This window comes from Acomys russatus, chromosome 16, assembly GCF_903995435.1.
Source record: "Acomys russatus chromosome 16, mAcoRus1.1, whole genome shotgun sequence".
Taxonomy (NCBI): Eukaryota; Metazoa; Chordata; class Mammalia; order Rodentia; family Muridae; genus Acomys; species Acomys russatus.
Genome location: NC_067152.1, coordinates 31,775,405 through 31,791,455, shown reverse-complemented (window position 1 = coordinate 31,791,455; position 16,051 = coordinate 31,775,405). Strand labels below are relative to the sequence as shown.

Genomic DNA, 16,051 nt, shown 5'->3' with positions numbered 1-16,051 from the left:
CGACTGCCCTAGAACTGTGCAAACGAGGCTGCCCTCCAACGCACAGAGATCCGCCTGCCTCTGCCTCCCAAGTGCTGGGGTTAAAGGCTTGTAATAAAATTATAAAGCCATAAGAAAAATAAAACAGGCTAACTAACACTATTTATTTTGTTTGGCAGAAATATGCATATAAGTAATACTTGGAAGTTTAAATGCATAGATATATATTAATTAAGTACAGCCTTAATGGTCTTATGAAATCTGTGCCTTTTGGTAAGTATCTCTACAGGGTATTTCTTTATTGCCTGTAGTTTCTTCTTTTAACTTTCCTTTTATCTATTTATAACAAAACATAATTAGGAAAATGGTAAATGATAAGCAACCTACTGATCAGGGTGTCTTTTAAATTTTGAAAAAAAATTTATTCCATGCTAAATAAAGAATTTTATCATTTGTGTTAGTTGGGGGTAAAGAAACATTTTCATGCAGGCTTTTTTCTTTCTTTCTTTCTTTCTTTTTAAAAAAACACATTTACTTAATTCAGAAGTTTTACATTTCATTCTCAATCTTTAATTCTTGGAGTTTTTTTCTTTTTTCTTGTTTAGTAAGTGAAATTTTATGAGAAGCTCCACACACCTTAAATACTATGATATTAAAACTTAGAGGTTCAGACATGTCATTACTCAAGTATACCCCTCTCACTGTACTATGACATCACCCCTGAAATAGTTTCATTATTACATGTATTTATATTTTAACAAAGATAGATATTAAAATTGCTATAAGCCAATTGGGCAGGTACCAAAAAATCCAAGGCAAGCCTGCTCCCTTCATGGAAATAGGAACTTTAATGCTTTTTCCAAAGGGTGTGGGAAAATGGGGCAAACACATAATGGCTAGCAGATTTTGCATTTTGTGTTTTTAGTAATGACACCTTTAACAGTAAAAGTGAGAGGATTTCTAAGCAATCAAAGTTTGTTCTCATCACGCAATGTTAATTATATTTTTTATCTAATGACCTGAGTCAATACTTTGACTCATTCAAGTTACTTAAAAATGCCTAAAATATAATAAGTAATACATAGAAATCAAACCTACACCTTATAAAACTACAGAATAATAAAATACTGTATTTTAGTGAAAATTACAAACATTAAGCATTTCATTCTACTTAGAAGAGTGAAAAAGTCTCATTTTACCCCTTTCCTCTTACTTTCTTTTGAACTTTCACGACAACTAAATCACCCTACGAGGCACAGAGGAAACAATCAATATGCCCTTAATTTCATGCCTTTATGCCCTCAGACAGCTATCTAGAAGAGTATACTGCCTAAAATGCCACAATGAAATTCATAATTTTGTGTAATTGATACATACTAATAAAGGTGTTTGCTTTGCTTTAAGACTATACTGATGATGTCAGAAGAATCTAATAATGAGACAGACAGAGACTAACATATTTTCACATGGAAATATTCTTCAGTTACATCTTACAATTTCTTCCTTGAAAATAAAAGTCCATTTTATAAAGACTTACTTTTAAACCCATCATGAACTGAATGAGCACTACAGATTTTGAGATATAGTTAAACTCAATGCAATACAATTATGAGTCACAGTAAATATCCCAAGAAGTTGTAATGTTGTATGAAGAGAAAGATTTGAACGCTAGAGATAAAATCTACAAATCACGGCTTCAAACAAAAACATGGCTAGTGTCTATACGATTGTTGAACTGTCAAGCTCTAATACAACTAAAATTACAAAGTCTCCATTTGTTAACGTGACAGGAACAAGCTGATAAACGAAGTCAGAACAACAGTGTATTCTGGCAAAACCAAGAACTTCCTGAAAACCTAGAAAAATATGTCCACAACAGATGGGTCACTTAAAAATGATCATATCAGTCTGTCAAAGTGAGTTCTAATTTTCAGATTAAAATCAGTAGAAGTTCCACTTTCTAAGAGTCTTATAGTACTAGGAAGGCCAAAGGGGAGGAAATCTGAAGATGCACATACACATGCCTGGTGACCTATAGTGTCATATTGTCAGGTTTCCTGTCAAACATACTAAATTCAGGTAAATTCCTTACCAGTTAACTTCTTCACGGGTTGGAGCCGAACACTGATAGACTGATGTGTGAGTAAGGGGGAGGATGGAAGAGAGCGAGACACGCCCTCCATAATCCGAATGTGCTGCATACCTTCAGTCACGGGAAGTGCTGGGACAGCATAGTCTGGCTCAAAAGCACAATCGCTTTCTGTGGAGATGCCGCCTGTTAATAAGGAAAGACAGTACAAAAGAGATGATGAGAAGAGTTCCTTTTACTAACATGTATCTTCTAGGATGATTCAGAAGAGCATAACACACACACACACACACACACACACACACACACACACACACATACACACACACACACACACACACTTCCTGAGAGAGAAGGATAAACGGAAGGAGGAAAGGAAAACAGTAAAGGAGAAAGGAAAAGAAAAAAGGTAGAAAGAAAAGCAAACAAACAAACAAAAAAGACGGAGAGAAACTGGGTCTTACAAGCGGATCTCCCATAAAATTAAATAAATAAAGACAATAGTAGATTTCCAGGACCAAAAAAAAAAACCAAACAAATCGTAGAGAAGATAGCATGATAGGTCTTAAATTATTTATACAAATTTGCATATATAGAAAAAAGAAAATTTTACATATGTAGTATCTGGCCATTAATTTACAGTAACACATATACATTGAACACGACGAATCAGAAAAATCATATAAACTGGGACTATAACTCATGGGCAGAGTGCTTGCCTCGTGCTCAAAACCCTAGATTCAACCATTAGTTCCGAATAAATAAGTAAATAAACAAATGTAAAAAAGAGAGAGAAAGAAAAGAACAAAAAGGGGAAACGCCAAATAAACCAGAAATAATCTGAGAGCAAATACAATGTGTTGCTCAACAAGGTACAACGTTTAAAGGAGTATGTTCAACATGTTAAGAAAGTAAAAGTTTACAATTGTAGAGTATTAAAAAAATTAAAATTTAGATGAATTTGAAGGCAGCTTTACATCAAAGAGATAAACGGAAAACAGAAAGATGCCAGAAAAAAATTAGAATGATAACTCAAGGGAAAACAAACACCAGAGGGGTAGGCAGATGAGATAGCTCAGCAAGTATAGGCACTTGACACTTTGCCTGACCACCTGAGCTCAATCCCCAGGACCCACATGATGGAAGAACAGAACCAGCTCCTGAAAGCTATCCTCTGACCACACACACACACACACACACACACACACACACACACTATAATTTTTAAGAGCATAATTGTGCAAGAATAAAAATGCATTCTTGAATAAATGGTACCAAAAGCACAAGCATGAGAAAAATGAATAAACTGGATTTTATTTAAAAACAAAACAAAAAATCCTCTGGGTATCAAAGAATATTATTAAAAAGAATGGAAATAAATTCCCAGAAGAGGAAAATATTTTTGATATGAGTCTAGGCTCTAAAATATATTTTAAAAACTCTTTACAACTCAACAACAACACATACACAAAATTAAAAATTGGGCAAAGGATTTGAGCAGGTATTTACACGAGAACTTATAAATGGCTCCTCTGTACTTGAAAAGATGCTGAACAATCTTTCTATAAAAGTAAATCAGAGTCAAATGAGATCCTTCTTCATAGCCACTAAGATAGATGTCAGGCAGATCTCTCTGAGTTCGAGGCCACTCTGATCTACAAAGTGTGTTCCAGGACAGCCCTCTCACCCCCAAACAAGCCTTTCATTTCTGAGATTTTCTGAGATATTTTCCCCCTGGAGAAATTGGTGAATTTCTCATCCTACTCTTGAATTGACTTATTTGTTCCATTCATCTGTTTAGTCATCTCTTTTTGAGATTGCTGATCATTTTAAAAATTAGACTTTTAAATTCTTTGTTATTTCAGACATAGCCATGTCTTAGATTTATTACTAAGAAGTTGTAAACTTCTGAGGAAGGGACATTCTATTGCATTTCTACTTAGTGATATCTCCATCTTTTGGAATGAATGTATCCTCCAGTTTTCATAAGTGTTTTGGTAAGTAACCTGTTTTTTTTTTTTTTTTTTCCCCAACTCAGGAGAGAAATCAGATTGCAGTTATAACAACTCAGAACAAACCAGATACTTAAATATAATAAACTGGATAAACAACTCTATCCCCAATAAGGTTAGAAAAGAAAGGGCCAAGATATTACATTGGAGTTCATGCTGTTAGTACCAATATTGTGTCAGTGGTGGGTTATGGCAGAGGAGAGTTAATCACTTCATGACAGGAGGCAGGCAGGGGCGGGGGAGTGAGAAAGGAGGAGGAGAAGGAGAAAGGACCAGGGGCCCCAGTTACCTACTTAACTCCATGTCGGCCCTATCTCCTGAAATTCCTAGAATATCCACCAAATAGAGAGCTATTGAGACTTTAACACATGAGCTCGTGGAATACATTTCATATTTAAGGTATAGCAGATGCTTATGTGAAAAGTTAAGTATTTAGTAATTACCAAAGGTAAAAATATTAACAAATACTGGTAATACAAAACTAAGGGATAGGGAAAGGGTGAGAAAAGGCAAAATAGGAAAAAATATGGGATAAAAATATGAGAAATAGTAATGAAGGTAAACAAAATATTAGCACAATTAGTGAGCAAAGCAAAACAATCCAAATAAAAACCAAACAAGTCAAATAGATGACTATTAAGTGGATAATGGAGACACTTTTCTGCCCCCTCACCAAGGAGGTAAACTACAGGATAGTGGCTTGCTTTCTGTTTTCTGAACAGGTTAGACCAGAAATGGCAATTTGCAGACTTAGCCCCATCCTGCAGTTCTGGCTGGAGCCTGTTACTTCATAAGACCTCTGATAGGCTGAATGCTTGCCATTTGTTCTCCATGTGCAAGCCCAACAATGCAGCTGCTGGAAAAGCCACTTTCAGATTGCTCTTACTATAGACCTGTGGGCCACACGATCAGATGCTCACTTGTACCAGAGGCCTTCTGCCACTGTGACGCCTGGGTGTAGGAAGTGCCTGAATAGTAGTTGTATTTAAACCAAATGTCCCCTAGGCTCCTAGAGTGCAGAAGACAGTCCAACCAAAGCAGTCTGTTCTTCCCTGTTATCATCCCCATCCTCCTGCCTTAGAACAAAAGTAGAGCACCAACTGATTGATTGTGCTCTGACTTTGTCTGTCTGTTCCAACTTCCATGTGTACTCACACACTACTTAGTCTCACTCTTCTTTGCAGAGCTCAGTCTGCAATCCCCTAATAGAAAGGCCCTCTGTTTCTCTCTATAGCGTGCATTCAGAGACTAGGTCCACCGTTAATGACACAGTGATGGGGTACTGGATCTGATAGCTGGTGACTAGCCTAGTACACCTGCTGATCCGTAGGTCAAACTGCAGATATATAAGAATAAAATACGTTTGCTTTCTGATGGGATTTTGAGATTGCTGGTTATCTAAGAAAAGCTATTATGCAGCCAAATTCTGTTAATATTCATCAGTATTTTACTTGAAGCATACATTTTTAAATTTTGTTTGTAGCATCAATGAGTTCATGCATAATTTTATAGGACAAAGAAAATAAAAAGAAAATGTTTCTAACAGAGAAATGAACTAGGACAGCCAAACTGAACTAATTACATTATGATTCCTTAAGGAGAAGGATCTGATCCTAAAATTATCAGCTCATTTTTAACAGTGGAACATTGCAAGAACTGGTACCTCACTAAATGAAATGAAGCATTTTGAATATATTCCTTTATAAAAAAATTTAGTGCTGATTTTGATCACCAGAGGACTCGTTAGTTTATAAATTGCTCTAATGGAATATCTCTTTGCTTACAAATCTGTAAAATAATATAATTTTGTATAAATTAATTTCAGATATGTCTGTGAAAGTCCAATGATTAGAAATCTAATGTTACAGAAACATACTTGAAAAAATAGGTCCAGGAAATACAGTGTCCATCAGATCAGGCAGAGGCCAAAAGAGGGAAAATAGAATACACTGTGATTGGAAAATAAAGTTTCAATATCCTAGTAAGATTTCTAAAATCCAAGAATAAATAATAATTCTATATTTCTGCCTCTTGAATATTGGTGGCATGTTAGTAATGGTCAGCACTAAGGTAGTGGTAGGAGAGTGGACATGGCATTTTGAAATGTATTTTGAGTTGGTAATCTACAGAACTGTGAGCCGTGTGTTGAAAAGATTGCTAAGGGAAGAAATTGGCGATGATTTCTAGGCTTCTGAACTGAAAAATATGTGCCTAGAGGTAAATGCCTGTGTCCTTCTTCATTCAATTACAATTCACAAGCCATGAAACTCATCATTTCCAAGTGTCTATATTGGTCAGTGGCTCTTCGCATGTTCACTGCGCTGTACGAAGATCACTGCTCTCCCATCCATCATCCCCAGACGAAACCCTAGACCTGTTGAGCAACTGTCCCTTCCTTTCCTGGTACGCTCTGGAAACCACAGTCTACTTTTTGTCTTCCTTGACTCATCTCTTCAGAGCATCTCATATAAGCAGAACCATACAGTATGTGACTTTTTGTGACTTCTTTCACTGAGCATTATGCTGTCATGGCTTTTTCAACTGTATGTCATATGTTAAGCTATCATCCCTTTGATAGCCAAATAATATTTTACTCATGTGTAATATTATATGGATATAGCATATATGTATATATCACATTTATCAGTTTGGGCATTTGGATTGTTACTACTTTTTGGCTACTATGAGTAGTGCTACTGTAAACATTCATGTTCAAGTTTTGGTTGTAATCCTGTTTTCAGTGCTTTATGCTATAGACCTAAAAGAAAGAGTTGAGTCGTATGGTGCTTCTGTGTTTAACTTTTGAATGGGCCACCTTTTTAACACAGAAGCTACACTAATTTTCACTCCTGTCATTATAGGGTGGTTTGATTTCTTTATATGTCTAACAGTTGTTTTTGAGTTATTTGGGTTGGTAATCTTCAGAAGTATGTGTTTCAAAGGGCTGGTAAGGGAAGAAATTAGCAATGATTTGGACTAAAATAGATGTGGTTAGAGGTAGATATCTACGTCGTTCTTTAATGAACTACAATTCACATATCCTAGCACACACATGCCATACAACGTACACACTCATGTCAACATCAGAGGACAACTTGTAGGTATGGATTTTCTCTTTCCACCATGTAGGTTCTGGGAATTGACCTCAGGTTATCAGGCTTGGCAACAAACATCCTTAACTTCTGAGGCATCTCACTGGCCCATTTTAAAAGCATTCATTTATTCCTTTGTGTTCTTAAAAGAGATTGATGAAACCCAAAATAAAAATATTTTTCAAAAGTATGGCAATAGAGGTATTATTGCCTCTATAATACCTACAAGTTAGGTATTGACTTGTAGATAGTGTTGAATGAATTACGATGCTATGTGGAACTCGGAAGAATAAAGTGATGACAAAGATTTGGGGATAAAAACTGCACAAAGAAGCCTTTGAAAGAGCACAAACTATAAAAATAATCTATGACCCAATGTAAATGCCTATCAAAGAGCAAACTTCAAAGAAGGAACTGCTTAGCACAGTAGACAAAACAATCTGATTTGGAGACTCAACCAATCTCTTTACCCACTCACTACCTTTGCCCAATGGACTCATTAAGAAGGCAGAATTTAAATATGCACTCAACAGTACGGATTGCATCAGCACTGAACTTATGATAGCCATAGCCAAGTGTCCAGCCTGGCAGGGCTGGAAGAGCTAGAACAGCCAGGTGATTAGTCAGTACACAGTATCACGGAATAACTGTGAGCTACCTCTCTGTTCCTTTCTGGCTCTTGATAATCTCTCCTTCCTAGTAATTCTATGTATTTTAAGTAAATTTGATACTTTATTTATCTACCATATATACATTTTATAGTGTTGAGTTTTCAAGTTGTCTTATTCTGCCCCCTTGTGGAAAACAGCTCTCTAATCTTTTACTGTGAATAAAACATTAAATCCAACTTGCTCCTCTAATAAAATAAAATATTAATTCTATAATAATTTCACTTCAAGATTTACTAATGGGTTCCTCATCCTTTTACACCCAACTGTCCATGGCTATCCATTAAGAATTACAGAGGGACCTTTAGACACACCTGCAAGCACAAGGCAGCCTACTGCAGGCAGACAGGAGCAGACTTTACACAACAAAGCCAGTTGCCACTTTCTGCTCAGCTCTCAACAGGGCTGCTATGGACAACTGGTGGCTTAGAGAGACGAAAGGAGGCAGACAGCCTTTTAAACAAAGCTAGGCCTAAACTACACCTCAAATAAGAGGCACCATGGCAGAGGGTGCTTAGATCTTTTCTAGCTTTGTTTTGGCTGTTGTTGTTGTGGGCTTGATGCCAATGTGCTTAATGATGACCACCATTTTCCATATCTTCTCCAAGAAAGTTCAAGGAGAAAGTATAGAAAAAAACAAGAGATACAAGACTAAATTATGGGCAATAAGAAGGAAGAAAAGAAAAAGTGCTCTTTCTGATAAAGATTAGATTAATAAGGGACAAATTCAGAGCTCTCTGACTACAAAGTGCTTGTTAACTCTTTCTGGGAAAGGTCTACCAATACATTTTAGCCACATCTAAACTCCAAGCAATGACAGGCAGGGCTTCGGCACTGCAGCCTGCAATGGCACAACTGCCTCAAAACTTAAGAATCTTTTTCTTGTCTCTTTGCTTGAATTTTGATTGAAGTTTTTTTTCCCCCTATACCAGAAATAGAAAAAACATTTCTAATTTTTGACATTGCTAAAACATGAGAATTTTAAAGATTTTGACTGGATTTGAAAACAGGGCAATTATAGCATATGCCTTTAATTCCAACACAGGAAACCCAGAGACTACAGATCTCTGAGTTCTAGGTCAGCCTGTTTACTCAATAGAGACAAGACAAATCACCCCCTGCTGAGAATGCCTCCTTTTCCAAGCCTCAGGGATTTAAAAAAAAAAAAAAAAAAAGTCAATTTGAATTTTCCACCTATTGAAGGTTAGGTTAGGAAGAATCGTACAAATTACAAGCCTCCCATAGCAAAAAACTGGTGTAAGCTTTTGAATGTTGATTTAGGTGAGTTGTAAAAGACAAACCACCCATTCCATATGGATATAGGGCCAAAATAGCTACAATTAAAAACAAAACAAAAAAACCTCTCAGGTACAAAATACCTAGGGCATACTTAAACTCTAAAAATAAAGGAATTTACAGAAAGTTTGGCTATAAAGACATAACCACCCATCTCATATGGACAAAAAATAACAAATATAGAAAACCAGGCCCAAATCTCTAAACAGGTACAAGACGTCTAGGTTATGATTGAACACTAAAATTAAAAGAAGTTTAACTAAACTTTATTTAAAATGTAATGCCTTTTCTATGGCTCAAAGCAACCAACCTGTATCTAAAACGGGAGACCTTCTCTCAGGAAACAGGTAACAGCCTAGCCTATACATCAGGCACCACAGAGCCCATAGAAGGACATTTAAATCTTATAATCTGTTTTGAATTCAATTAAACAATGATTGTATGTTCTTTGGCAATGGTAATATCATACATCCTCTTTGAGAAGTGTCAAAACAAAACAGACCTATATACAAATTTTTTTCCTTCTGTTCTCATGAAGAGCAAAACACCATCTTTAATTAATTTGTACATTCTGCATACCTGGTACATTCATAATTTAAGAACTCTATGAGGCTTGAGAGAGAGAGAAAAAAAAATATATATATATATATATTCAGAACAAAAGAATCTGACACTGGTGACACTGGATCAGACCTGACGATTCATTTTCGCGGATGCTGAGACACTGCACATCTGTTCCAGCATCCTGCATGTACCAGCCTCACTGCTGCTCATCAGAGCTGCCCCCAGGAAAGCTCTGAAGAAAGCTGCTGATCTCAATTGGTCCAGCATTCAGCCTGTTCCAAACAGGACTTCAACTAAGCCTAAAATGTCTCAATATTTAGAGACTGGACCATAAATGTTACTGCTAGCTTGCTTAACCATTTTTTCACAATTTTATCTGGACCCTTATAAAAGTATTATTCGTCACATATCAGCTGGAAGAAAGCTTAAGAGAACAATACCCTATTTCCCTTAAGGGGAGGTGGGTAAATTTTTGGTTGTTTTCTTGGGCTATGGATATTTACTGTCATGGGGAGTTGGTTATAAGTAATTATTGACTTTATTCTGAGAGAAAACAAAATTAAACTTTTTTTCTCCTTTATCTTTCTTTCTTTCTTAGGTATACAGATAGGAGTTAAAAAGAAAGAATGAGGAATATAGAAAATATATAGAGATTATAACACAAAAAGTAGATTATTGAGTCTACTCCTCAACTCAAGGCCTTAATTGTTAATCACAAATAAGGTTGTTTTGTTACATTGGAATAGAATTCAAATTTAAGGTTATTCTTCACACATACATATATATACATGTCAGATATTAGTCTATTTTATCACAGGAATATACACCCTAAGTTTAAACTATAGATAGGATTCTAAAAGTAGATGAGGTAAAATTGTTAGATAAGATCTTCAAAAACCTCAGAGACCTATAGAATATGGCATTTAAAGATGTTGTTATTATTTTAAGGATTATTTGACAATGAGACATGTCAACTCCTGGCAGCACTCAGCCTACCTCAAAGAAGATGATGAGCACTGAAAGAACCCCCTTATGGAGATGGCTTCAAATGGGGCAAACCAGCCACCGGGCAAAAATGCTCTTGTTTCTGCCATAGACAGAATTCTGACTGAAATGGGCAAGCTTAGATGCAGGCTGAGTCGACAGCCACACTGCCAAGACAGGGTAAGCAAGTCCTTAATAGTTCCTGCTTCACAAATACGTCTGTCAGTATACTGGGCCAGAAGGCTGAAGATGATGCTCCAACGTTATAGAGTTTTGGGTGGCTGTCTGGACAGCAAACTATCTCTGTCATTTTTTCATTTTGGAAGCTGCAAACCTGCATTGCCTGTTTATTCAGGAAATTAATTTTATTCCATCTCAAGTCTCTGATGAGGCTGAAGACAAAATAGTTTAGTTTTACAGTTATGCTTAGTTGCTTAGGAGTTAAGAAAATACTTTTAGGTCTAGATAGAAGTTTTGAAGTTGATAGAGATGAGATATGATAGAGATTGATTCTGGTATAAAACTTTGTGCTCATGTAGACAGGATAGATAATATTTTCTCCTAAGTTGCCAAATGCATATGGACTGAACATTGCAATATAGATCTTGTCTGATAGTTTTCATATATGTTCCAGAATGATTATTTGTATATTAGTTTATTATTAAAAGAAAAGGAACCTTTTATTGGACTTAAGGGGGAATGTTGGCATAATGTTCTAGTGGATTGTATACAGTTTACCCTTGTTCATTCAAATGTTGATTTCTCTACCCTACTATCTGGACATTGCATTATGATGTTTATTCTAAGTATTTCCTCTTTCAAGTTTGTGTAAACATGTCAATATTTGTTCTCTGTGTTGCCAATAAAAACAAACTAGCCAATGCTGATCAATTAACAAAGAATGGGGTGGGACAACCTGATGCAGTGAGGAGAGGAGAGAGAGAAGGAAGGAGAGGATAGAGCCACGAAAAGACCAGGAAACATCAGGAGAAACGAACCAGGCCTAAGAGCAGATTATCACATGGCATGATGGTATCTTCTGGTATTTACTTGTTCTAAGTGAGCGTGCATCTGGTTTGGGTTGCTAATATTTGTAGCACACTAATTATTGCATATTTTGAGTGTTATCATCCAAAGAAGAAAAGAAAATATTATACTGCACACAGAGGGGCAGCCGGTGAGACAGCTCAGTGGATAATAGAACTGCTGTCAAATCTGAAAATCTGAGTTCTGACCCCAGGGACCCACATGGTGAAAGGACAGAAACAATTTATGCAAGTTGGATTGAGAAAATGAGTGAAACCTACTGCTTCTCTGTTCATCTTTCTCTTACAGTCCTGCCTCAAGACAAGTCTGTTTCACAAGCTGCTGTATCTAAAGAAACATACATTCCTGAGAGAAAAGAACTATATGACTAGAGCACTAGTGGTATAAGAAATATAATAGAGCTGCAAGGAGAAAAGGACAAATCTACACTGACTGAGATATCAGTATTCTTCTCTTAATAATGGAGCAAGCAGACAGAAAATCAGCAAAGATACAAAAGATGTGATTAACATTACCAATCAAACAGACCATGCTGTTTGGCATTTATAGAGCCTTTCATCTTTTTTTTTTAAAGATTTATTTATTTATTGTATATTAGTGCTTTATTTGCAGAAGAGGGCATCAGATCACATTATAGATGGTTGTGAGCCACTATGTTGTTGTTGGGAATTGAACTCAGGACCTCTGGAAGATCAGGGAGTACTCTTAACCACCGAGCCATCTCTCCAACCCCTAACCCTTTCATCTTTAAATGGCATAAAGCATGTTCTCTTTGAAGTGTTCATAAACATAAGATAAATCATCTTATCATACACAGTCATGTATACCTATAACCTCAGGACTCAATACTCCAGCAGAGATGGCTCAGAGGTTAAGAGCATTAGTTGCTTTTCCAGAGGTCCTGAGTTCAATTCCCACAACCATATGGTGGCTCACAACTGTCTATAATGTGGTCTAATGCTCTCTTCTGGCATGTAGGTGTACATTCAAGCAGAGCACTGTATACGTAATTAATAAATAAATAAATCCTCAAAAAAATACTTAGGCAGAGACAGTAGATGAGGAGTTGGCGGTTTTCGATAGCTGACTTTCACTGTCAACATGATTTAACGTAGAGTCACTATGGAAACACACCTCTAGTATATCCATGAGACCATTTCCAGGAAGTTTTAACTGAGCTAGAAAGACCTATACTGAGTGTTAGCAATGCCATTCCATGGGCTGGGATTCAGACTGAATAAAAGAAAAAAGTGGGCTGAGTACCAAATATGCATCCCTCTTTGTTTCCTGACTACAGATGCAGCGTGACCAGCTGCCTCATACACCTCCTTCTGATGGAGCCTTCCATGCCATTATCCAAATCAAACAGATAATGAAAATATTTGTACCACCCACTGACAAAAACTGATGAAGTTTCCTACTCAAGGCTTAAATGTCATCTACACTGGGCTAAACCTGGGACTAAACTCGTTCTGACATCTTTCCCAAGCAGCACTGGCTCTGCCTGGAGTTCTGAACTCTGCGTTGCCCTATCTTTTCACTGTCGTCTTTAAGGACCTTTCTCTTTCACAAATGTTCCTATTTCCTATAGCCCATTTCTTTCATTTCGATGACTCTGTCATTTTGATGGACCACATTCATCAAAATAAAACAACGCTAAAATTTTAAAGAAAAAGTACAAGACCACAATTATTTTTGAGAATTCACATCTTCTTAAAATATCTGAATTTTATGGGCTGGAGAGATGGCTCAGAGGTTAGGAGCACTATCTGCTCTTCCGAAGGTCCCGAGTTCAATTCCCAGCACCCACATGGTGGCTTACAACCACCTATAATGAGATCTGGTGCCTTCTTGTGGTGGGCAGGCACTTGTATGGACAGAATACTGTATAAATAATAAATAAGTCTTTAAAAAAAATATCTGAATTTTAGCCATGTGTTGTGAGTATATCTGGAATTCTAGCACTATGAAAGACAAAGCAGGAGGACTGCACATGATGAAGAACAGCCTGAAGCTGAGGTTAAGGCTAGAGGATCAAGAGTTTTAGGGTAGCCTGGGCTACAGAGCAGGATTCTGACTCAAAAATAAAAATAATTGATTTACTATTATTTTCCTCTATAAAATATTGTCTTCAAATTGCTTTATTTTATTTAATGACTATGCCCACATACTACAGCGATTCTTCAAATATCAAGTAAGCCTTGGTTAGGAGCTCATATAAAAGAGGAAAGGACGAAAGAGCTGAATGGGAGCCAAACGAAAACAAAGACCTAATCTATCAAACCCATTGTTTTGGGAAAGTCTGTAAATGTACACATCTGATTCTGGCTAATTGTTCTTAACTGAAGTAAGCCAACTTAGGATATAGTTTATTGTGTTTAAAAGCTCACCCTGAGAAAGATTTGGGGTTACACTGCGATCTTGAACACCTAGTGTAGTCAGTAGTTGACAAATGAAGTTTTCTAGGCTTATACCCCTGCCCAAGTACTCTTTTGTGGTGAATATCCCACAACATTTTCTAAAACAACATAGCTCCAAAATCTAGAAAAACAAAGTTGAGGGGAAAAGAGTATGAAAGGATATAGAGTTATGGAGTAAACGGCCCTGGAGCTTTTATAAGATCAGCACACCAATACAGCCATCAGCTTGTGTTTTCAATTCTCACTCTCTTGGTGATCACTTCACTTTTATAATGACATTTACTTAGATTTCAGCTGTCTCTGTTTGCCTCTTTCTCTCTCCCGCTCTGCCTTCCCCTACCCTCTTGTTTTTCAAGACAGGGTTTCTTTGTGTAGCCCTGGTTGTCCTCAGAGTCACAGAGATCTGCCTGCTTATGCCTCTGGAATGCTGGGATTAAGGTGTGAGCTACCACTGCCCAGTCAGATATATTCCAAGTAATATAACCAAAGGCTGTATTATTATGGAGCATTCATTTTATTTTAATTTAAATAAAGAATATAAACAGAATAAACACAAAGATAAATACTGAAGAAAAAAGAAAGTGGAATATGCATATGCAATTCTGAATAAATTAGAAAAGACAATGGAAAAAAGCTTCACCAACAAGACTGCCTGTTCATGAGCTAAACAAGGGCACTAGACATGCCAACGTGGACAAGAGCAAGACCACCTCAACCAGACACAAAGAACTATAGGCAACTAAGGAATGCCGAGTGGAAGAAATAATCCACCCCAGAGAAGAGCATATCAATGGTTCCGTCCTGAAAACACTGATACAAGTAAAATTATAATACAGAAGGAATTAATGTATTGGAATTAATGGAAAGGGATTAATGTACATGCATACATATGGCGTTAGAAGAAGGAAAGAAAAGGAGGAAAAGATGTGATTGTTATATTATAATCTCAATAATAAAAGAAAAAACTTAGCAGGAGCCATATCAGAAAAAAAAATTACTAGTAAAAAGCCAAACAAACAAGCAAACCAAAACAAAATCAAAACCAACTTAACTAGAAAATGGAAATAAGTAGGACGATTCTAAAGAATACAGCAATTTCACCATTTCTTCTCAGACAGCTATGACAACAAATATATTCGTAAGAATTTTTTAATCCAGTACGCAGGGACTGGAGCTATAGCTCAGCTGGGCAACCACTGGCCTAGCACTCGGGAAGTCCTGGGTACAGCCCCCGCCCTGCACCACATAAACTGGACTTGGTGGTGCACATCTGTCATTTAGGAAGAGGCCAGAGAACTAGAAGTTCCAGATCAGCCTCAGCTACATAGCTACAAGTAAGTCTGACCTACATCAAACTGTGTCTTTAAAAAATGAAAGGAAGAGAGGGAGGGAGAAAAAAAGATAAGGAGAGTGAGGAGGAAAGCCAGTATGTGATTACACTCCAACAAATGATGGTGTTAAAATTTTAATTTGTTATATTCCAAAAGTAGTATCTAGATGTTATCTTTAATGCTGGAAAAAATTAAAAAGTGGCACGAGGCCCCATTTGATTATATCAATAACCTCTAAATGAAAAAATACCAAAATAGACCCAGCAAAATTCCAGTCTCCAAATGAAACACCAAGAAGGACTAGCTGACACTGGAAAAAGAAAGTTTACCTTGCCCACAGCGGCTTTGTCGAGAATCTACACTTGACTGTCTTCGATCCGGTGGTTCCTCGCTTCCTCCATCTGCATTAAATTAAAGACAGCATAAACAGATAATGAGTTTGACATAATTCCAGTGACATCTGTATCATAAAACTACTAAGTGCATCACTTGTTTTCATTTCTTATAATTAGAGTCATTAAAATACTGGATTTCTCTATGTAAGTCTGTGGCTCTTGTCCTTATTCTTA

General features: G+C 36.7%; 1 protein-coding gene across 9 annotated transcripts in view; it reads right to left on the bottom strand.

Moving 5' to 3' along the window:
- The window catches only part of Tanc2 (tetratricopeptide repeat, ankyrin repeat and coiled-coil containing 2), a 282,558-nt gene that overhangs the window by 190,107 nt on the left and 76,400 nt on the right, over positions 1 to 16,051 (bottom strand). For 6 of the 9 annotated variants that reach the window (XM_051158874.1, XM_051158875.1, XM_051158876.1 and 3 more), the window contains exons 3-4: positions 15,812 to 15,883; positions 2,072 to 2,254 (exon numbers count right to left, since the gene is read on the bottom strand). In XM_051158874.1, coding sequence (XP_051014831.1) covers positions 2,072 to 2,254; positions 15,812 to 15,883 — 255 coding nt within the window. The remainder of the gene's footprint in view (positions 1 to 2,071; positions 2,255 to 15,811; positions 15,884 to 16,051) is intronic. The other 3 variants (XM_051158879.1, XM_051158880.1, XM_051158881.1) reach the window with 1 other exon arrangement.